General features: G+C 42.0%; 1 protein-coding gene across 1 annotated transcript in view; it reads right to left on the bottom strand.

The window, feature by feature from the left end:
- Nucleotides 1-24,285, bottom strand: part of fbln2 (fibulin 2) — a 197,464-nt gene that overhangs the window by 22,512 nt on the left and 150,667 nt on the right. The window contains exons 13-18 of the mRNA XM_078543464.1: nucleotides 22,290-22,424; nucleotides 13,008-13,145; nucleotides 10,160-10,303; nucleotides 9,838-9,966; nucleotides 4,394-4,519; nucleotides 826-945 (exon numbers count right to left, since the gene is read on the bottom strand). Coding sequence (XP_078399590.1) covers nucleotides 826-945; nucleotides 4,394-4,519; nucleotides 9,838-9,966; nucleotides 10,160-10,303; nucleotides 13,008-13,145; nucleotides 22,290-22,424 — 792 coding nt within the window. The remainder of the gene's footprint in view (nucleotides 1-825; nucleotides 946-4,393; nucleotides 4,520-9,837; nucleotides 9,967-10,159; nucleotides 10,304-13,007; nucleotides 13,146-22,289; nucleotides 22,425-24,285) is intronic.

Raw genomic sequence — 24,285 nt, 5'->3', positions numbered from 1 at the left:
AGGGTGGAGTTTACTTGTGAAGTAGCTGGTTGGAAAGGCAGATAATCGGGTAGGGATCCAAGCAGGAAAAAGAAATGTGCTGAATGGAGGAAGAAGAATGTGGCCAAATGAATATCACATGGGGAGACCACAGGCCAGGAAGGTTATTATGTGGAGAGAAAACCATCACAGTTCTGTAAGTTCCCTTGTTGCTTCATGATGGAGTGAAGAAAAAGGGGAGACATATTGAATATTAAACATTTGGGAAATTCTCTGAAAGGAAGTGAAGGCAAATTGATCAAAGGGACATTTTTGCTTTTTGTTTGCATCATGTGCCTGCTGTCTACATGTTGAAGCTTCAAAATAATTGTTTAATATGAAGTGTCCAAACACTCTGACAATATGAATACTCCATGTTGATGTATCAACCTGTCAATTTAACCTAGATTGGCACCTATAAAGAGAGATGAAAGGACTGTATTCTAACAGCTTGTGTCAAACAACATGTTTTCCCTTCCCACCATTCAAATTAATTCAATGCCTTCACACTGCTCCCATGAGCAATGCAGGAAAGAATTCTCTCTCAGGCAATAACCTCTTTCACATATTAATTGAGATAAGCCAATACTCATATATTACTCTAGAGGAGAAGCTCAAATGTCAATTAACATTGTCATCCAACTGTTTCCCTTGTTCAAAAATAAATGCAGCTACACTTTAAGACATCTTGTTTTGAACATTAGGGTGAAAATTTTGTAGTCGATTTATGGCCTTAATTAGCCACAGAGCAGCAATACAGAAAAAGATTATTGACTAATGATTTATTTTTGCTCTGGTTCTCCTTACCCTCACAGGAATGTCCATCTAGTTCGGTGAGTTGGTAGCCTTGTCTGCAATAACACTGGTAGGAGCCATAGATATTGGCACATTCCTGCCCACATAGATTGTTCTCACATTCATTTATATCTACAAAGAAATATGCAGTGAGATAAAATGGCTCAAAACGTTCATTGTTTTGTTACTGTTTAAATACCTTTCCATATTGGGATCAACGTGACAAAGACAGGCCAGCTCAGCAATAACCTATGAATGTTTTGGCATCAAATTTGTCTTGAATAAAAATCGCCTTGTGACCTCTTGGTAATAGATTACTATTAAGAATTTCATACGTGTAACTTTAGCACCAGGCTGCTGAAATAAACTCAGACATTCTAATTTTGTTGTCGCAAACAAATATGCCATGGTGGCAGTATGGGCACAATAATTGGCATCAATGTCCCTAGATTAAGAAGAAGAAAACTTTTTAGTGTCCCTGCTCTTGACCACTATCTGGGGACTCTTGCTGAAAAAGCACATACATGAACTTCAGCTGAGAACAGGATCTGGTTCAGATGTGTTCATCACCTTACGGTCAATTAGCCCACTGACAATAACTGCCAAGGCTCACAAGTGAACAATGACCATGTAACCAGAGTATCTGCCTCATGTGGAACTCTTCCCCAGCAAACAGCTTCATGAGCTTCAGTGACTCCATGCAAGGAAGGAAGGGCAGAATTTTGGAAAATAACAAGGGAACAAATTCTTCACTTTTAAGATGAACACGCTGTCATGATATCCAACACCAACAATATGTATTTATGTAGATCTCCTGAGACAGAGGAAGCTCTTACATATACAGCTCCTTACTTAAAGGCTCTTTGTGATCCTTTAGGCCACACTAGGATACTTTAGCCTCCCTGCTCAGCTGATCATGGTCTTGCCAACCCACTTCCCCAAAATCCATACATACCTTGCCATGGACCGTCTGTGAGTTCCCACTGCTGGTCTGACCCACCCTGTCCCATCAATTTTAACTCCCACCACTAGAGGTGGTGCCATTTTCATTGGCTTCAGGTGAGAGTCAATGCTGAGGCATGTAAACAAGGCCCAGAGGTAAAAATCTCCAGAGCCTTGTACTTGTGGGGGGGGGGGGGGGGGGAGTACAGACAGATCACTACCTGCATCAGCCCCTGCACCTGCACCTTATTCTCATTTCAATTTCAAATCAACCCTCCCTAAGATGGCACTTGAAGAAAGCAGAGGGTTGGGGTGGGTTTCCTGAGGAGGAGTGACGATGGTCATTTTAAATGAGGTGGGGACCGTGTCACATAAGAGGGAAAGGTTGGTGTTACCTGGCAGTGTGATGGAAAGGTAAATGGTCAGGAAGTGGGATGAAATAAGTTTGAGAGAGCCGGTGGTGAGCTTTGTGAGTGAGATGAGTGACTTAGTGTTGAATTGGGGATCGTGAATAAAAGTCAATAAGCAGGAAGAGAGAGGGCACAGTTTGTTGGAAGGCAAATGATGGGAATGGGAGGGCCAGACAAGGATCATCAGTGGGAGATGTATAACAAGCTTATATTTATATAAAGCCTTTAATGTAATGAAACATCCCAAGGCACTTCACATGAACATTATGAAACAAAGTATGAAACTGAGCCACATAAGGAGATATTAGATCAGATGACCAAAAGCTTGGTCAAAGAGGTAGGTTTTAAGAAGACTTTTAAAGGAGGAATGCGAGGCAGAGAGACAAGAGACGTGTAGGGAGGGAATTCAGAGATTGGGGCCTGGGAAACTAACCGAAGGCATGCCATCAATGGTGCAGCAATTATGATTGGGAATGCACAAGGCCAGGCCTAGAGGAGCGCAGGTATCTTGGAGAGTTGTAGGGCTGGAGGAGATTACAGAGATAGGGAGGGGTGAAGTCATGGATGGATTTGAAAACAAGGATGAGAATTTTAAAATCAAATGTTGTTTGACCAGGAGCCACTGTAGGTCAGTGAGCACAGGAAATGGGATTAGCTGCAAATTAAGACACGGGCATCAGATTTTTGGATGTCCTCAAGTTTACAGAGGATAGGATGGGAGACCAGCCAGGAGTGTGTTGGTAATGAAGGCATGGATGAGGATTTCAGCAGCTGATGAGCTGAGATGAGGTGAAGTTGATCAATGTTACAAATATAAACAGTCTTACAGATGCACAAATATGAGGTCAGAAGCTCATCTCAGGATCACTTGTGACACCAAGGTTGCAAACTGACTGGCTTAATCTCAGGCTGTTGCTAGGAAGAGGGATAGATTGGTAATGAGGAAACAAAGTTCAAAAGCAATGGCTTCAGTCTTTCTAATATTTAATTGGAGGAAATTGCTGCTCATCTAGTACTGGATGTCAGATAAGCAGCCTGATAATTTAGCAACAGTGGAGGAGTCAAGAGAGGTGGTGGTGAGGTAGAGCTGGGTGTCATCAACATACATGTGAAAACTAACAGTGATGTAATGGGGAGTAAGAGGGCACTACACAGATAAAACTGGTTTTGAACACAGGGGAGCTCTTGAGCCCCTTGCATTCTGAGTCTGAGGGTGAGGATAGGAATTGAGGTGAGGAAATACTCAAGTGGGTGCTGAAAAAAGTGAGTTTCAAGTTGTTTCTGCTTTCAAAGATGAACTTGGGAGTTATAGGTCATTTTGGTCAGGGAGAAGTAGTGAGGCAACAATTTGAGGTGTGCAGCCAGAGCTGATAGTGGGGAGATGAGCAGATGAATGTTACTTATGTTCTAGGTTATCACTTTGTGATTTGAGGCTGAAGGAATGGCAGGAATGATAGGGCAGGGGACACTTCTGGATCTGAAAAGGACAAGACCCTGGATTGTGGTGAGATTGAGATGTCATTACAGGGAGCTAGCTAGAATCAAAAGAGTAGCAAATTGGAGAGAATGCTAAGGAGGGAGTATTGGGATAATTGTGCCTGGGCTGGAAATGACATTACAACATTTGTATATGCAGGGGTATATAGGAAAATGGAAATTAGGCAGTTTTTTGCAACCACCTTGTCAATGATGGTGAGCAAGAAGGTCCAAGGTTACTTGTGATGACAAGACGGAGTGGCCATGGTGTGTTATGGAAGAGTTTTGGGCAGGATCGCAGAGATGAATCCCACCTAATATCTCCAAACCTCTGTAAGAAACTGAAGCAGGAGATGGGAAAGGACACTGCTCACTCCCTCTACAGGCTCCCTCAACAACGTGGCAGAAATTTCCTACAAAGTTCACAAGCCACTGGCTACCCAATAATTGGAGCAATCATTAAGAATTTTCTAAACTGAGACCAGGAATAGGTGGATCTCCCAAGGGTAAAATAAATTAAACTGTCAATTTAAGGTTGCACAACAAAATGGTTCAATAAGTTATAAAAAATGTATTTTTAGTAAGAAGCGACCTGATCAGAGGCAACTTTAAACTAAGTATTACATTTTTCATAAGTATACATTCTTTAACTATTATATAATGCAATTACTTAATATGTTTATGACATGCATGCTGGCTTATGTTATCACTTCTATTGCATTTACCATTGGCCAACACAATGATTAAAATACCTTCACAGTTCTTGCCATCAAGAGTTAGTTTGAATCCAGTGCTGCAGGTGCAATAATAGGACCCAGGGGTATTCTCACAAGTATGTGCACACAGTCGACCAGGATAGCGCCAACATTCATTAACATCTGCCAGAAGCAAGCAAGATTCAATGACAGGGTAAAAATGAGATAGTGCAAAAGCAGGAATTAACCAATCCTATTCAATAAAGATGCCTTTCATTGTTCATTTCGAGCTCCAGCATCCAATTCTCTAGCAAATTTGAATCTATCTGGCTTCAGTGAAGTTGGCAACGTAAAGATTAAATGTCTATGCCCTTTAAGGTACATTATGCATTTTAGTTGTTACACAGGGAGTCATAAAAAAGCAATCAGAGGCTAGGAGAACAGATACTCATTGGGTAAGAATGTGTTGGATTGCTATCAATAATGTATCATTTCTCTGCCACTGTGCATTGCAGTAAACTTAATTTTGAATCAAACCAAAATTGTGTGTGCCACTGGTTTCATCTACAAGAGCAATTTTAAATAGAAAAGCCATTTGTTTGTAAATGTCAAGTATGAGTATGTGGAACAGTTCATGTATAACCAATAATTGAAAACATCAGTTTGTTAACCTCGATGTGATATTAATCATCTCTTTTACACTGTCCACTTTAAGTCCACGATCATCAATGTTCAAAATGTATTTCACATAAAAATGACTTTTCATAGTTGAGTAAGTAATTTTGCATTTCAATAGATGGAGAAATAAACACTTCAGAAGAATTATTTCATTTATCATAACTACTATGTCATGTAAGTGGGAAGGAGTGGAAATGGGAAGAATGATACAGCTGAATGATGTATATGGGTGAATATTTATCCAAGCAGGCCTGACTAAATAACACAAAATCAGTGGATTGGGTAAACCACACCCAATAGAACTTAGAGTGCTTTCTTTATATACTTTTTATACTTACCCTTTGTATTGTTGGTTTAAGAAGTGCTTTTTTAAAAATAATTGAAAATTTTCAAAGTTCTGGAGCTGAGTTTCTATCATTTACTAAGTTGGGTGTAATGGGCATCATTAGCATAAATTTATAGAAATTCATAAAAAGTGAGAAAAGGCCACTTGGCCCATCATGCCTGTGTAAATGCTCGCTCTACATTTGTTCTATGTTCGAAAGATAGCCATGGAAACAAGCATTTGTTATTGACTTCTTTCAATTGATACTATTGGAAGATGGGCTATGATTGAACAATGCACACATGCAGCACACTAACACTGAATAATAGTGGAAGTGTTTTTACAAGGTTTTGCATCCTGACACCTGGCTTCTTTTCCAAGTGGTTTTATGATGAAAGTAAAGAGGAGCTTCTAGAACTTGATCCACCTGGTGTCATCTAACCAGGTAATTGATTATATCAATTATATAATCCATTATATAATATGTTTTTATTGTTAAATTATGGTTCAGCTCACTGTTGAATAGTTTCCATGAAATACAACAGCCTGCATGACTGACTGGTACCAGGCAAAGTGTCACTGCAATGTCATAAGAATTGTTGGCATTGCAGGATGGAGTCTACACTCATTGGAAGTGAATATTTGTACAATAATCTTTGAAATAAATAATGCAATGTTCCATTCATTGAAAGCATTCTCACATGAGGGGAGGTGGTGATGTAGTAGTATTGTCACTGAACTAGTAATCCAGGGACGCAGTGTGCAATGCTCTGCGGTCCAGGGTTCGAAATGGTGGAATTTGAATTCAATCAATAAAAATCTGGAATTTAAAAAGTCTAATGATGACCATGAAACCATTGTTGTTAAAGCTGGTGTTTACAACATCTGGTTCACTAATGTTCTTTAAGGAAGGAAACCTGCCATCCTTACCTGGTCTGTGACTCCAGACCCACAGCAATGTGGTTGATTCTGAAATGGCCTTGTAAGCCACTCAGGTGTGTCAAAGTGCTAGAAAGTCACTAAGGAATGAAGCCAGATAGCCTACCCGACATAGCACTATGTATCTATACCACAGTGGTTCAAGAAGCCAGCTCGCCACTGCCTTCTCAAAGGGCAATTAGGGATGGGCAATAAATGCTGGCTTAGCCAGCGATGCCCACATCCCATGAACGAATAAAAAGAAACAGCAATGGTCCAAGGGGCAGTAATGCTTTCAGACCTACTTAGCCAGCTGTTGACAGCTAGTGCAAGGTTTTTGGTATTTTCTTTTGTACAATGAAAAAGTGGGCACCACCATGGATGAAAACAGGATAGGGGCAGCCTAGCATGGTGGTGGCCCTGCTGGCTGTTTACCCTCATTTTCACATTGATAACACTGGGGATGAATGCAACCAAATGCTGTTCAATCAAACAAAGTTGTAGTTGACAGAGCAGAATTCTGGGCTGATTATCATATCGCTACAGATTGACCACTGTCCCTTCACCATAAAGACAGAGTTTCCTCTCCTTCCTGCAGTACTTGGAGCTGTTGAAAAAAATCGCTTTTGCGAGACACGAGAACTGATTTTTTGGGCCCAACCAGGGCCAGGAGAGGAGGTAAGTGAACACTAAAGATAGCACCACTGGCCTGCAGGATAGGTCCCCAGCTCCAATCCGTCCCCCAGGTCGTTTTCATGGGGGCAGGATGAGTGGGGGGTGGTAGCGAGAGGACCAATCAGAAGAAAGCTCCTGCTGGCTTAAAACACTGTAGTACCTTAAATGGGTAAACATCCTCCTAAGAGTTTTTCATACTGATCACCAAGACTGGTTGCACAAGGGTCTTAATGGACCGCTGCAGGCGCAGAGACCCCAGGTTTAACAATGCAGCTGTGGAAGTGTTTCTAGGAAACCTAATGGAGCAAAAGGAGACCCTCTTTGGAATGAAGAAATGGAGGACTCCAAAGCGGTTAGCTCAGGGAAGTAGCCAGAACTGTAATTGCACCGCTCCATATGTTGCTCCTCAGTGCAAGAAAATGTCTAAAAATCTCACCAGGTCAGACATGATAAGAGGAGTCAGCTCTGCCTTCTAAAAATCACTTCACCGTGACTGCTTCTTAAAATGAATTCCTTTCACATTTAATTAAAGTACTTGAGCTATTTATTAGCAATGACTCCTATAACCCTACCCTTCACTGGAGGTGTTCTTTCACTCACAGCCTTTCTTCCTATCGCCTGAGTAAAAGCCTCAAATGCAACCTAGGGTCCTGAATTTTCATGGGCCTCACCAAAACCCTCAAAGTGCAATAAAATAAAAGCAAAATACTGCGGATGCTGGAAATCTAGAACAAAAACAAAAATACCTGGAAAAACTTAGCAGGTCTGACAGTATCTGTGGAGAGGGATACAGTTGATGTTTCGAGTCCGTATGAACCTTCATATCCCCAGTGCCTCCTATAAATCAGTGCCTCTCCGCTGGCCTCCAACTCACCCCTGCCAATCTCCGACTCGCTCCCCCCACTCCCCCCGCGCCCTTTTCTGGCCTCTGGCTCTCCCATGCTGGCCTCTGGCTCTTCTCCAGCTCTTCCCCACTCTCCCCCGCTCTCCCCCACTGGCCTCCAGCTCTCCCCCACAATTCTCCAGCTCTCACCCGCTCTCCTCTGGCTCTCCCCCGCTGGCCTCTGGCCCTCCGCCCCCCACCTCCCTCCCCCGCACCCCCCCCCCCCCGACCCAGTCTCCTCCCTAGAATCCCTGATTATCCAATCGGAGTGTTCTGACAGAATGGCCAATCAGGGCACTGAAAGGCAAACCAATCAGGGCAGCAAAAAGCTGTCCATTGACAGCTGGTCCACTTTGGGGGAAAAAAAATTGGCCCCGACTGAGGCTTTGGGGAAGGATTTCTATACCTGTGGGAGCACACCTGTTTGATGGGTCGGCGGGTGGGTTACATCCCGATTCACAGGGTGCAGCCGAGAGGGGTCTATTGGGGTTTGCCAACAGTAAATGGAGCGTGAGGTAAAGGGGAGGGGAGAGGAATTGAAGGAACGAGACACTGAGGCTGTGCTAAAAGGTGAAGTGCTGACGGAAATCTGATATGAAAAGAAGGAAAAAGTCCAAACCAGGACTCTTGAGCAACTTTGAGCAGATTGTCGGGACACAGGGACGTTTGATGAAAAATCGGGACTGCTCTGGGAAACCAGAACGCCTGGTCACCACACACTAAAAGGCATGTTCCTAAGGATTTTGAATGAACTTTTTTTAATTCACTAAGAACTGATTACTGTACTTCAATTGAATGATAAAATAGTTTGTATTTTTTTTAAAAGTAATTTTCATCAATTTACAATCAGGTTACTCAAAGCTGATGGACTGAATAAAATGCTTATTTTTAGTGATAAACCTATTTTCAGATAAACTTTACAAAATGCACCACTCTTAAAAGATTTTTTTTTTTAGCAACATTTTGTTTTTTCCTTTTTATTACATTTTAAAGCCCAATTGGACTGGTTCATGGCAGATTTTGTACTTGACAAAATGAGCTTCAGGTGAAATCTGGGGTGGGTGAGTAATTTTCCCCTTGAAAGTGGAATCCCTATCCTAGTAAAAAGAAAGCCTTGGATTTATATAGCACCTTCCCCTGCCACAGGACGTTCCAAAACACTTTGTAGCCAATGAAGTAATTTTGAAATGTAGACATAGTTGTAATGTAACAAACGTAGCTGCCAATTTGTACTGGCAAACTCCCATAAACAGCAATGTGATAATGATAAGATAATCTGTTTTTGTGGTGTTGATTGAGAAATAAATATTGGCCAGGACACCAGGGATAATTCCCCAGCATGATTAGCATGTGGCATAAGTGGGGTGGAAATAACAGAATATAGGACACATTGTGTCACAATACCATGATCTCCTGAACTACATGTACAACTGTCAGAATTTATGACAGAAATGTAGGTAACTGACCACCACAAGTTACCCCAACTACTGATCCAAAACCATTCTTCCATGTCCCAGGACAATATTGATATAGTGCAGCAGAGTATTAATGTATCAGAATGCTGCCAATAATTATTTTCTTTGTGCTGTTATGAATAGACCATAGACGTCATGGTGAAAGGTTTCTTTGTGCACAAATTGATGCAGGGCCCAAGCTGGTCAAACTGCTCGGGCTTGCTGCTTTTAAAGAGTTCACCCTGCCTCATAATCCTGCAGTACTGGGACTCTGCCAAAGAGGCTGCCAGAAGAATCTGAGATCTGCAGATTTTTTTTTCAGAATTATTTTCTGAAACTTCTGATTCTAAAACATAGACCTCAGATCACAGAACTGCGGAAGTTCCCGCTCCAATAGGAGTAAGTTAATGAGCATTTATTATTGTTATATTATGATTAGCTATTTACACTGGCTAGAAACCGTCAAATGTATGCATCGTATGCTGGAAATTGAGTTATTGTTGTCGGTTCTCACGATGCATGCAGATACTGGAATAATCTGGAACATTGACACAAACGTTTTACATACCAATGCATGTTCTGCTGACAGAGTTGTATAGATAACCACTCTTGCAATCGCAGCGATAGCTTCCAGGTGTATTCTGACAGACTTGCCCTTCACCACATCGATGCACTCCACTCTGACATTCATCAACATCTGGGCAAAGAAAGATTCATGGAGTTCACTATAGTGAAATCATTAATTGCCCCATCAGATCTTTAGATTGTATTGTGTTAAAGGATTTATGCAGTTTCAGTGGCTGAAAGTAAGTTTTTAAAAAATATTTTCAAAATACATCATGAGAATTGCAGGCACTTGGGATTTGCAGCATGTTTCAAAATGTACTTACCAATACAACGAATACCATCAGGGCTAGCGTGATACCCCCTTCCACAAGTAATGAAATTTCTTTGGCAGCTGTAAGACCCAACGGTGTTAATGCAATTGAACCCAGGTTTGCAAGGCTGAGCTAAAGCGGCGCATTCGTTAATGTCTGTAATGGAAATTAATAATAATTAATAACCTTTAGTCCTAAAATATCCAACCCTCATATGCATAAATCAGTTCACTAACCATTAAATAGTTCAGCAAAATGTTGAGCAGTGGCCCTCAATAAATGTTACATTGTTGTTTTACGTGACAACAGGCACATTGTAATAATCTGATTTTATTAAATCATTATCTTGCTACTGTTTTAACAGGGCTCCTGTATCTTGATTTTTCTCATTACAAATTTCAGACTGCATGAAGATTGCACGTTTCTCCCTACTTTCTGGGTTTTTTTTGGCTAAGCGTCTTATTTCAGTATTGATACGAGTTAAAGTAGCACAATTTCACGATTGTACACCGATGCTTAGAAAGAAACTAGGGTCCATAACTGGACAATAGGCACTGAGCTCAAGACAGCATACATAATACAAAGCACCATTACTTTTCATATTAGTTACTAATGTTATTCCACAATGATAATGTAAACAGGCAAAGTTTGATCATTAATATGCCCCTGATTTTGCAGTCAGTTATGGTGCTAGGGGCTGAATTCGAATAAAGCTCCCTACAAAGATCTGGTGATCTCTGTGGTGTGGATTTCATCTGTCCCAACATTAATCATCCTTCACAGACAATGAAATAAAGATTAGCACTTACGCAAGGGATTAAGGTAGAAATTAAAATATCATAAACAAATTTTTTTTAAATTAAAAATCAATTGAACATTTTATCATAATGGAGAAATTTGACAATCCACAAATATAAAATTAGTTTTTCAGCACCCCAAAAGTAATTGTCAGTCATTATTAAATCAGTACATTGTTAAAAATCCAGTTATGCTTCATTCAACAAGGTGTAACTTTTTCAGGGGCTTTTACAGCAAGATTAATAGTGAAACCCCACGTCAATTCAAGTGATTTTTAAAGATATCCATCTGTCTGGGCTTCAACAGCGCTCCCTATGGAGAAGCAGGGGATCACTGACAGCAGCTTTTGCATTTCCCTGCTAAACTGCATATTTGTGGCCATCAGTAGCTGCTGTCAGTTTCAGAGTTATATCAACGGTGAACACTGACAGCTCCACTGTCACTATAACCACAAATTCGGACCATTATAATGTCTGACTGTCTTTCAGTAGCTTACTCAAACAGTCTCCTGTATTTAAGGCAGAAGTCATACATGTGCATACTTGACTACAGTAGTGTAGCATGACATAGATCATCAAGGGTACTGTGTTTGTAGAGTCATGTGCCACACGTTTTACTCCAATTAATCATAAATCAACGCACATTGCACCCAAATGCTATTTTTCCCCTTGGATGCCAACTTTTGCTGACTGAAAGATATTGATGCAGCATGCTCCTGTGGAAAAATTACACATTTTCCCAAGTATCCTTCCCCAAAGTTAAATCAATTTTGGGGTGGCAGAAGTCCATTTCAATCTAAACGAATACTCTTGATTTCTTTCAGTGAAATTGATATTTGCATAAGATTAGCATTTTGTTGCCACGTATGCTTAAACATTTGGCTTTATTTTTAGTCGGCCGGGTGATGGGAATCAAACGTCAGGACAGACACGTAGCAGAATCTCTGAACAGCTACAGTACTCCCTAGACTGTGGATGGCCAAGCCAATTCAAAATATCCTTTGCTCTAAAGTAACACTTCCACTGAAGGCAAATGTTCATTTCTCCCTGAAAAAAAGTTTGCATTTCTGTGGTGAATTGAAAATATGCTTTATGCCTGCTTCCAAGTGGACTAGAAGATGTCAGTGGTAACACAATAGAATTGCTTTCATTTATAATAATGTTACTTCCAACTTCTTAAATTTGGACTATTTTAGTTTTTTTTTAAGATAGCATTAAGATTTTCTCATTCTTTCTGAATTTAACAGTTCATAAAAGCTCACCTTTCATGACAAGCTTTGGACAAAATAATATTGCACCTTTAGTAAGAAACATTCACCTAAACGTGGCACCGAAAATCATTCTTCGTCAAGCTGGACTTAAAAAATCATTTGGAAAAGGCCTTTAATTATTCAGGTCACTACAACAGTCACACTCACAAAGAAAACACAGAGAAGATACAACCAAGTCAATCTGCAGACATCTAGGCCTTGGTTACTCAGTGTACCATTGCAGTATCTTTATTGCTGCGGGGCAGTCAGTGGATGAGCAATCTGTTTCCACTTCATAATGTGTGAGCTTTAAAAATAAACTCAAAACTGGGATGCACTGGAGTTCCCCAGGCCTACTGACAGTCTAAGAGTTAAAGGTTGCAAGTGAAGAGGAATGGTGGAGTGATGCCTGAAGCCTTTCCAGTAAACTAGAAGGAAATTGAGAAAGCTCCAAATTAGATTAGAATTCAAACTTTTTGTTTTTGTACCATTATGAGTTCCAGGAGCATTTCTTCGCCAAATGAAAAAAAATCATTATAATGAGTCATGTAAATTTGTGGTGTTAAATACAGCTCCATACTTCTGCTTCACTATAATCAGTGATAGAAATTTAGCAAATTCAGTTTTCGGATGTCAGAGCTTCAAAGAGTACACATAATGGGTTAACAGATCAGAAAACTCAACTGCTGCCTTTAATGTCTACAAAGTTACTTGGACATATAGCTCCATAAAATACTAAACTAGGTTCAATTTTTAATTAATTTTGTTTCTTCATACAGCTATGTTAAAGCTGGTTTTCTGAACATCTATTACCATGACAGGTGCCCTGTGAATCCTGCAGAAATCCCTCTGAACAACGCATTTTTAGATGACAACGGAATGACCCTGGAGTGTTCTGACATTCATAATTTACTGCGCAGTTGTGATTGCCTCGCTCGCATTCATTGATATCTGAAAATGGAAAAAGAGTGTGTCAGCATCCACTGCTCAGCACTGTGCTAATCAGGAAGCAGTGTTGTGTTTATCTAATTCATCATGCAGAGGGATACTAGCACAAGAATTCACCCAGGCACTACTAGATCACTTCCCTTCAGGCACACACAATGATAGCAGGTAGCATGGAAACAAATTTTAATTTATCTTAAGCAATAGCACTAGGTAATTAAGACTTTATTCAGCTGGATGTTTTTCTGACTGAGATTGTGTTTATTATCTTGAACATTAACAGGCATTCTTTATTAGCTGATTGGCATTTTCCCTCTGATGTAGTTCTATATTTGGAATTATGTTTTGTACATTTTTATGTGTTAAAGAATCAAAACGGTCCAGTCATAGGTAACATCCTATTGCCATATCACCTAATCTTATTTATTATTATGGTGTGTTCATGTGTCCTGATATCTTCATACATGATTCAGTGTCGAATTTTGTTATGTAACGCTCCTATGAAGCATCGTGGAATATTTTATTGGTACAAAATTGTTGTTGCTATTGTTGACCCATTCCCCACAGAGTGGTGATCGATATTGGTGTGTCAGGTATGTATTCTGAGTTTTGTCAGTTAGTTGTTGGTTCTGTAGATAATACATTCAACCACTAGGTGGAGTTGCACCCTAATTTGGAAAGTAAATGCAAATGCAGGATACCTTGCTAGGGTATTTACTGCAAGTACATTTGCTGCACTGGTTTAACTAAAATCATTAATTATGTTCCTGGCAGACTAATGATTATACAGTGTGAAATGTGGGTGATTATACAGTGTGAAACGTGGGTGGCCAAACTGGGGAATTTAAGCTACTGCAACTGCTTCCGCGCTGCATAAAATAACCTATCCCGACAGACAGGATCCAGCAAAATGGTCCTGCTCGAGCCTGGGCCAGAAGCCTCATCATTATATAGTCGGTTACAAGAATAATGAGAGGTGATCTTACTGAGACATATAAAATCCTGTGGGGATTTGATAGGGTAGATACTGGGAGGATGTTTCCACTGGTGGGAGAGGCTAGAGCCAGGGGAACACAGTTTAAGAATAAGAGGTCTGTCCTTTAAGATGGAGATGAGGAGAATTTTTTTCTCTCAAAGGGTCGTTAATCTGTGGAATTCTTATCCCCGGAAAGCAGTGGAGGCTGGGTCATTGAATTTATTCAAGGCAGTGTTAAACAGATTTTTGATAGACAAGAGAGTCAAGGGTTATGGAGGGGGTGAGGGGGCGGGGGAGATGGCAAATTGGAGTTGAGCCCACAACCAGGTCTGCCATGATCTTACTGAATGGCAGGGCAGGCTCGAAGGGCTGAATGGCCTACTCCTGCTCCCAAGTCCTATGTTCCCATGTAGGACAAAGCCCCCCACCACCCCCACCACCCCCCAAAAAAAAATCAAGCGCAACATTGTTAGAGGTGCTTTATATGACATGGGAGGAATTTTAATTTGCCCTTGTTGGGTGAACATGCGGCAGTGAGCAGTTAAAATTCAGCAGCTCCATTGCCAACAATTCCCAATTTGAACAGCACTGTTTCGCCAGACTCGGGTAGAAGCCTCGTGCTTATGTGCTAACTCGTGTCCCATGGACGTCAATAGGAGCTGAATTTTGCCTGGGTCTGAGCGGGGAAGTCTCTGTGCCTCTCCTATCAGGCTGGCGCAGCCCCGCAGCTGCCAGGAATGGCAAGGAGGCATTCCAGGAAAATGAAAATAAATTCTTTGTGGGGCCTGGTGAACTCCTCTTCAGATGATTGGCCTCCAACAATCACAACCATTCGCCCTTTATGATTGCAGCTGCCAGACAGTTTCCATCGTGATCCTCATTGACTTCAGGTTTACTAGGGGCTCGTTGATGAGTCAAGTATTACCTTGATGTCAAGGGCAGTCATTCTCACATCACCAATGGAATTCAGCTCGTGTTCATATTTGGATCAAGGTTGTATTACGGTCTGGAGCCAGGTAATCCTGGCAGGATGTGTATCAGTGAGCAGGTTATTGGGAAGTGCTGCTTGATAGCATTATTAAAGACTTCCTCCAAAACCTAGCTGACATTTTTGAGAATCGCTTGATAGGGCAGTAACTACCTGAGTTGTATTTGTCCTGTGTTTTGTGGACAGGACAGACTGGGCAATTTTCCATGTTGATGGGTAAATTCCAGTGTTGTAGCTGGAGTGGAATAGCATAGCTAGCAACACAGCTAGTTCTGGAGCACATGGTTCCAGCACTGCAGCTGGAATGTTATTGGGGCCCATAGCCTGTGCTGCATTCACTGTGCTTAGTTTCACATGGTATGAATCAAATTGGTTGAAGACTGACAACTGTGATGATGAGGATATCAGAGGGAGGTTGAGGAGGATCTTCCACTCAGCATCTCTGACTGAAAATGTTTTCCAACCCTTTAGCGTTATCTTTCACACTTACATAATAGGCTCTGCCATTGTTGAGAAGGGAATATTCATGGATCTTCCTGGTCCTGTTAGTTGCTTAACTGCCCACCACCATTCACAACTGGATGCAAAAGGGTTGTGGACTTGATCTGTTGAGTGCGGGGCGGCTTAGCTCAGTTTATAGCAGGCTAGGTTTGATGTTCACATGCATGTAGCCCTGTGTTGCAGCTTGAAAAGGTTAGCACCTCAGTTTCAGGTATGCCACATGCTGTTCTGGGCACGTCCTTTGACATCCCTCTTAGAAAAAGTGTTGGTCACCTTGCTTGATGATGATGGAGGAATGAGGGATTTGTTAGGTCAAGAGGTTACAGATTATGGTGATGTGCCTCTTGGTGTCATGAGGCTATAACCCTTTATTTTTGAAAATATGTTTTTTCAACTTTCAACCAAGTAGAAATTTTGCAATTTTAACTGAGATAGAGCAAACTACTTTAAAATGCAAGGTCGCATTCCAAGGTGAAGGTGAGAAACAAACAAATCACCCTCAAGAAGTGTGAAGAGAGAGACATTTGCTGTAATCCAGACACCCATCAAGGATGCCTAAGGAAGAGACATTAAAAATTCAAAGTACTGGGATATTGAAACAAGGGCTGGCACAGGCAGACCACCCAAACTCTCTTGGAAATACACAATGGGTGAAGTATTTCAAGGCTGCCCAGCCACTTGAGAGAGATTGAAAGTGGCACAGATGGTATCAAGAAAGTTTTCAGCAGAGGAAACAGGCTGGGGGTTGTTTTTTCTGCCTCTCTCTCTTTTGGAATAACAGTGTCACCTGGTTCCAGAAGCCAACTCTACCAGAAATCTACCTGTGAACCAAGATCTCACAATAATTGCTACATCTTATACATCCGACCGCATTCAAGAAACCAGCTAACCCAAATCGGCTGCAGCGTTTAAAATCCATGCCTCAAGGACAATCAAAGGACACATGTTTGATTAGCTCCTTATTGCCCACAGCTTAAATAGGTAAATACATTCTGATTTGGAAAAGGTACATCCTCCTGAAAAAGAAACTTAAACCTTTGTTGTGACTACCCGAGGAGCTAGAACAGAGGAGAGGCAATTCACCCCTACTCACCTGGTCAGAACAAAATTGGGAGCTCGTGTCCAGAATTGTTCCCACAGGCTGACGAAAGAATTGGAGTGGGGGAAGTAAATTGTTCCTTCGAAAGCCATTTAAAAACTACAAAAGTTTTTCTTGGGTCTGTAATACTGAAGTGCTAAAATGTCCACATTCGATGTCAATGCTTTCATGGAACAGGATGAGATAACTGGTGAGAAGTTAAGGGCCCTGTCCTTGCAAGAATTAAAAGGTGTAGCTAGGCACTTAGAGGTGGAGTTCCGCCAGAAAGCCACAGAAACGGAAATTTTAAAATGGGTGGAAATTGAGCACGCTGAAATAGATAAATTAGCAGCAGAGAAATTAAGATTGGAGCAGTGGAAATTGGAAGTGGAATTTGAGGAACGGGAGAAAGAGAGAGAGAGAGAGAGAGGCAGGAACAGAAGGAGAGAATTCCAGGAAAGGGAAAGAAAAAAGGAAAGGGATTTTAAACTATAACAGCTCAAGCTGATAAGGGAGGATCCATTGAAGATACCCCTTGTGAGGGAACCACCCCAGGCTCAGACTTAGAGGCTGAGGATTCAAGTTTGCCCGTTTAACCCCCGAGTTTGATGAAGTGCTGGTGGACGCCATCTTTTATCCCGTCCGAAAGGTTAGCACAGCAGTTCAAGCGGCCAGACCAACACTGGTCCCGGCTGTTGCAGAGTAAGCTGACAGGGAAAGCTCACAAGGTTTACTCCCTCTTGCCTGAGGAAAGCGCAACAAACCATGACGCAGCAAAAAGGGCGTTTTTAAATGCATAACCAATTAGTGCCAGAGGCGTACTGTCAGAAGTTCTGTACCCTTAGGAAATGGCCTGACCAGACATACCTGAAATTTGAACGGCTTACGCAGCGCTTTTTTGACCGATGGGTAAGGGTGCTTGAAATTGAGGCCATCTATGAAAATCTTCATGAAATAACTCTCAAGGCATTCAAAACCTCCATACCCTTCCTGATAAGAACTCACATAGAGGAACAGAGAGTAACAGGGAGGCAGGCAGGCAGCAACCCTGGCTGATGATTAAGAGCTTGTCCACCAACCCTCATCTCAAAGGAAACTCTTCCCTAGTCACCCCCAACCAATTGAGAAGATAGAAGGTGAGAGATTGATAGGAAACTGAGCACCCATGGAAGGGAAGGGACAGCTGGAAACACAGGGGGCCTTCCTCAGGCCAGAAAGGATGTTGTTGAGAAGAGAGGTGAGACCAAGAAGCCTGTGTGCTTTCTGGGAAAGCAGGGCACCTCTGTGCTGATTGGTGGAGGTTACGGAAAAACCCATAGGATTTATTGGGGCACACAACCCCATGCAGAAAATGGGAGTCAGACAGAGAGCATAGCAGTCCAGGTTATGGCTCTGACTGCAGCAGCAAATCCTTGTAGAGGCACTGCTGTGATTATGGGTGAGTTTAAAAACCTTCCTGACTAATAAGGATTCTGAATCAGAACGAAGAACGGCCATATTTCCCAGAGCAAGATGAATAAGCCTGTAGTGATACTGAGGGATACAGGGGCCAGCGAAACTCTACTGCTGGGAAAAGACATGACCTTTCCACTAGAGAGTACAGTAAGTGCCAAGGTGTTGGTAAAGGGTATTGAAGGAGGGTACATGCCCCATCCCCTTATACCGGGTACACCATGAGTGCAACCTTGTGCCAGCACCAATGGCCATAGGAGTTACCCTAAGTTTGCCTGTAGATGGGGTTTACCTTCTCCTTGGCAATGACCTGGCGGGATCAAAAGCGATGGTAGTCTCAGAGAAGCTGACCGAGGTCAGGGAGACAGAACAGCTCTGGTCTATGGCCAGAAAAACTCCATCTGTGGAGGCTGAAGTGGCACTGCAGATAGATGACCCTACTGCCTGCTTATCCGAGACCTGTTTCAGGAGTCTAGACGACCCTAAGGAGGTCATAAGTAGGTCTTGGTTGCGGCTCAGCAAGCTGAACCATTGTTAAAGAAGTTAGCCCAGGCTGCCCGTGCTGAAGCTGAGGCAGAGGCAATCCCTGAGCGCTACTACATTCAAAATGAGGTGCCGATGAGGAAGCGGAGACTCCTTCACAGACCCGTAAACGATGAGTGGACAGTGATCCACCAGGAAGTGGCGTTGCCGCGGTACCGTGGGGAAACGTTAAGGCTAGCTCACAAAATCCCAATGGCTGGGCATGTTGGTGTATGATAAACCCAAGCCCGCTTTAGCCAGCATTTCTACTGGTCAGACCTCCAGAGGACGAGGTAAGGTTTTGCAGAACCTGCCACATGTGTCAGGTTGTGGGAAAACCCAAACTTGCAATAAGAACTGCACCTGTGATTCCTGTGCCGTCTTTTCAGCAACCATTCAGCAAGGTGTTAGTGGGCTGTGTGAGACCCCTGCCCAAAACAAAAGCGGGCTACCAGTATATCCTCACCATCATGGACGTGGCTACCCGCTTCCCAGAGGCTGTTCCCCTGAAAATCATATCTGCCAAAATGCAGGTGAGGGAATTAGCACAATTCTTTACCCGGTATGATCTGCCGACCAAGATCCAGTCGGATCAGGGATCAGATTTCATGTCACGAATATTCCAGGAAGTCATGAGTAACCTGGGGCTGAAATCTCTGGTCGGTGAGCAGGAGCAGGGCCCGCTCGCCGAGGTGTAAAACGATGCGCAGTGATGTCGGGCAGGCATCCCGATGTCACCGCGCGTCATTTAGATTTTCAGTTCAGCGGGCGCGCAGCCCCACGCCCGCCAAGCTGTCAAAGGCCAATTAAGGTCTATTAAAAACTAATTCGAATAGTTAAATGAGCTGCCCATCCAACCTTAAGGTTGACGGGCAGGAGAAGAGCCCAGGCGGCCTTCGCATTTTTCATGGAACCTCATCCACGGGCGGGAAGAGGTTTCATGAAGTGTTTAAAAATTCAACAAAATTTTTTTTTAAAAAATCATTGATATGCCCCAGCTCACATGACACTGTCACATGAGGGGACATGTTTTAAAAGTTTTCAAATACTTTATTTAAAAATTTTAAACTTAAACAAATCAGATTTCTGCGCTCCTAGCGCACAAGTGTGAAAGAGCGCATTCCCGACTCAGAGAGTCCCACCCCCCCACCCCACCGCTCGCACAGGAAGTGTTCAGCGCTTCCGGGTGAGCGTCACGCTGAAAAGGCCAGCCCACGTAAAATGGCGGCACACACCCAATCGGGGGCACCAATCGGGTTCGCGTTCGCTCCCACCCACCCCCACACAACCCCGCCCCCCCCCACCCCCAACGGGGGTCAAAATTCAGCCCCTGGCTGTGACCCAGCTGAAGACCTCAACGTATTACCCACAGTCACAGGGGGTTCTAGAACGATACCACCAGATCCTAAAAACAATGATCAGGACGTACTGCCACTTGTACCCCCATGACTGGGATAAAGGACGGGGTTTTCTTCTGTCACTACCAGAGACTCACCCAATGATAAAACCCACTGGTTTTACTCTGTTTGAATTGGTTTATGAATACCAAGTGAGAGGTCCTCTGAAACTAATCAAGGAGAGATTGTTAGAACAGAAGAAGCCTCCATGTAAGACTACGGTAACCATGTTCCATGAGCAACTCATGAGAGCCTGTGATGTGGCTCAAGAACACTTAAAAATCTCCCAAACAGCCATGAGAAACAGGCAGACAAACATATCTGGGCCCGAACCTTTCAGCCTACGTGCTAATGCTCATACCAATACTGGGTGATCCCCCAAAAGCCCGGTTCCATGGCCGGTATAGAGTAGCAAAGAAGCTTGGGGAGGGAAACGAACTACGCCCCAGACCACAGGAAAAAGCAAAGGCTGTCATGTCAACAGCAAAACAATATCACAGCTGAAAAAGGTACAGGCAGTAGTACAGTTTCCCATTCCCACAACAAAATAGGAAATCATGAGATCTTTAGGGATATGTGGATTCTGCCACAAGTTTGTCCCAAACTTCAGCACAGTGGCTGCCCCGCTGACAGTCCTACTACAGAAAAAAGCAAAAGTAGTATGGATCGAGAAACGCCAGGCAGCTTTCGAGAAGCTGAAAGCCATTTTAATAAACAAATCAGTGCTAGCAGCTCCAGACTTTAATCAAACATTTAAAGCAGCCATCAATGTTAGTGACCTTGGGGTAGGGGCTATTCTCCTCCAGGAAGACGAATCAGGAATAGAGAGGCCAATTGGGCACTTCTCCAAAAAACCAAACAAACATCAGAAATGGTATTCCACAGTAGAACAAGAAACCCTAGGTTTATTACTGGCTCTCAAACACTTTGAGATTTATGTCTGAAGTGGATGCAGGGAGGCACAGTCTATACCGACCATAACCCTTTGACCTGTGGAGAAATTTAATGCCAGGGACAGACACATCCTTAACCTCATGGAAATACACAATGGGTGAAGTACTCCAAGTCAAGGCTGCCCAACCACTTGAGAGAGATTGCAAGTGACACAGGTGGAGACAAGAAAGTCTTCAGCAGAGGAAACAGGCTGGGGGCTGCTCTCTCTGCCTCTCTCTCTTTTGGAATGAGAGTGTTGTCCAGTTTGAGAAGCCAACTCTAGTAGAAACCTGCCTGAGATCTCTTAATAATTGCTATATCTTCTACATCTGATTGCACCCAAGAAACCAACTAACTTAAATCAGCCACAGCGTTTAAAATCTAAGCCTCAAGGACAATCAAAGGACACTCAACTGTATATTATTTTATCTTTTTAAATTTGGACTCTAAATCCCTTATTTCAGTGGGGGAGGGGTGTGTGTGTGTCTTCATGAGGACCAAAGGCTTGACATCACATTTTTATTATTTTTCTTGGGTTTAATGGTTAATAAATTTGTTCTTTCTTTAACTAAAAAAACCTTGTTTGATTGGCTCTGCATTGCTCACAGCTTAAACAGGTAAATGCATTCTGATTTGGAAAAGGCATGTCCTCATAAAAAGGAAACTTAACCTTTGTTGTGGCCAACTGAGGAGGTTAAACAGAGGGGAGCAAGCTCACCCTTTCTCACCTGGTTGTAACAATGGAAACCCAGCTTTGGGCTGCTAGATTTTTTTCTTAATCTATCCCATTTAGCACAGTGGCCATGCACACATGATGGAGGGTGACCTCAATGTGAAGATAGGACACAGTCTCCACAAGGACTGCGCAGTTGCCACCCTACCATGCTATCACTGACAGATGTATCGGCAACAGGTAGATTAATGAGTCACATAGGTTTTTCCCTCCTGCTTGTCCCGCCTTGGGGGCTATGTCCTTCAGTACTCGAGCAGTGGTAATGCTATCAAGCTACTCTTGGAAATGGGCATTGCAGTCCCCAGAGTACATTGTTAGTATCCTCAGTGCTTCCGCCAAGTGGTGTTCTAGGTCATATGGCAATAAGACCTGAAACTGAATTCAAATTCTCAAACTGATATGATGGGACTGAACGCAAATGTTTTGGATTATTTGTCCAAGCCTCTGGGTTACTAGTCCAGTAAATAACCACTACACTACCACACATGGTGAATATATATTTGCATTCAACACAAAAAGTCAACAGATTAGGAATTCTAAACGTCAAAGTACTTCAGACTAATTTCAAACCTTGGCATTGATCATCCACTTGTTCATAGCCTGTTCCACAAATAATCGTTTTCTGGCATCTAAAGGAACCAACTGTATTAATACAGGTTTCCCCAAATTTGCAGTTCTGGGACTCCAACAAACACTCATTAATATCTGCAGGAAAACATTACAAAGCATAACTGTCACAAAGTTAAATTATTGACTCTCGTATTTCCATTTCTAAACTTATAAATAAATCCATTCATGAGAAAATAAATGTGGAATCCGTTTATGTGCAAGCCATAAACCGTATCAAATCTAATATTTAAGAACAGGTAAAGGTGCGTTGGTGATGGAGGATCCAGTACTCATTTGTCTATGGTTTCAGATGGATACAGCAGCTGTATAAACAGCATACTGCATGAATGCTGCAAACCTCTCTCCGCATGCTATGCAGCTTTTGCATGATTCACATGTTGTTGTTAGTTTCAAATGGAAGTTTTGTGTAGTTCTAAGTCAGCAACTGGGTACTTTTTAAACATATTACAGTTTGGCATTGAACAATACGAATCTGGCTAAATGGACTGTAAAAGATAAGCTCATGGGTCAGGCTGTGTTTTAGAAACTAAACGCAACAGGCTGTAAAAGATTTAGTCTATAGAGGTTTCCATTTCTGGTGCTACAACTCCATGAAAGTTACTTCCTATGGTAACTTTTTTTGCACGTATAAAATCCAAATCAACTAGTTTTTACCATTATTCCACAGCACACCTATTGTGCGCACATACATGCACGAGTGTTTTTCTGTGTGCATGCACATGGAATATATGCTTAAGTAATCAACATTTAGTCAAGAAATAAATTGAGGCGTACACAGAACAAGAACGAATATAATAAAATATCCAATTATTTCCAAATCTGAAGACTGCAGCAGTCAGCAAGGGCTCAGCAAGCAGCCATCTGGCACTAAAATCTGTTCAGGCTGTTTACAGAACAACTTCAGATAATACAGTAATAATAAGCTTGGGCATGGAGTGAGCCACAGACTTGATTGTGGAATTATATATGATTGCCAGTCTGACAAAGAAAAGCAGAAAATAAAAATGAAAGACATTAAACTTCGATTCATTGATTCTTTGCACTAAGCACAAATAGGTAAAATTGGACAAGTTATTTTTAGCATATTCACATGTCATACTTAAACCTCAAAACATTTAATTCTTATTCAGCAATTTGTAAAATAAGGAAATGTTGGTAGCATTTTTCCATATGGCTTACTGTGTATGGTTTTGAGAAGGGCCTTCTGTACTCTGCAAATAGCATGTCTAATGTAAGCTATGTAAAAGTCAGGTGCTGACAAATGCTTATGGGTTTGCTATGCTTAATTTGCTTTGTTCAAAATGACCTTGTGCTGGAAAGAAAGAAAGCAATACTGGGAATTACTTCATAGTGCCACAGTACAAATAAAAGTGAAAGCGTTTCTCATTCTGCAGCTGAAACAACCACAGAATTGTGATTTGCATTGCAGCATAACTCACTTGGTAAAAAAAAACATGTTTGCAATCTGCAGTAATTGAACTTAGCTGAGTTGAAATTACAATGAGGCAAATGAATCCCTTCTCAGTTTCTTTGGTAAAATGATTTTGCAATACTGCTGTAATACCAAGACCAAGATGATTAAAACCAGATGGGTGGCCAGAGTAACGTGGAAACATTTTTATTTCCCTCCCCGTGAGGTCACAGTTATTTGTCTACATATACTGGAACAAGTACCCTCATGTTAGTAGGCTCATAGATTCAACAACTGAAATTAATTCACTCTATCTTTCCCATCCCACTAGAAGCCCGGATATGATTCTTTCCTGCAGTAAGAAACAGCAACTTGTGTAATAATAAATTCTACTATGACACAAAAATGTAAATCTGTTTAAGTTGCCAGTTATTGGACAAGCTAACACCCACAAATGGTGACCTAATTCCAGACCCAAGTTCTAACTACATTTGATTCTTGTTCAGTAATCTATGAAGTAATGAA

This window comes from Cetorhinus maximus, chromosome 6 (genome assembly GCF_964194155.1).
Source record: "Cetorhinus maximus chromosome 6, sCetMax3.hap1.1, whole genome shotgun sequence".
NCBI lineage: Eukaryota > Metazoa > Chordata > Chondrichthyes > Lamniformes > Cetorhinidae > Cetorhinus > Cetorhinus maximus.
The sequence above is the reverse complement of the archived record's forward strand: the minus strand, read 5'-3'. Positions and strand labels throughout refer to the sequence as shown.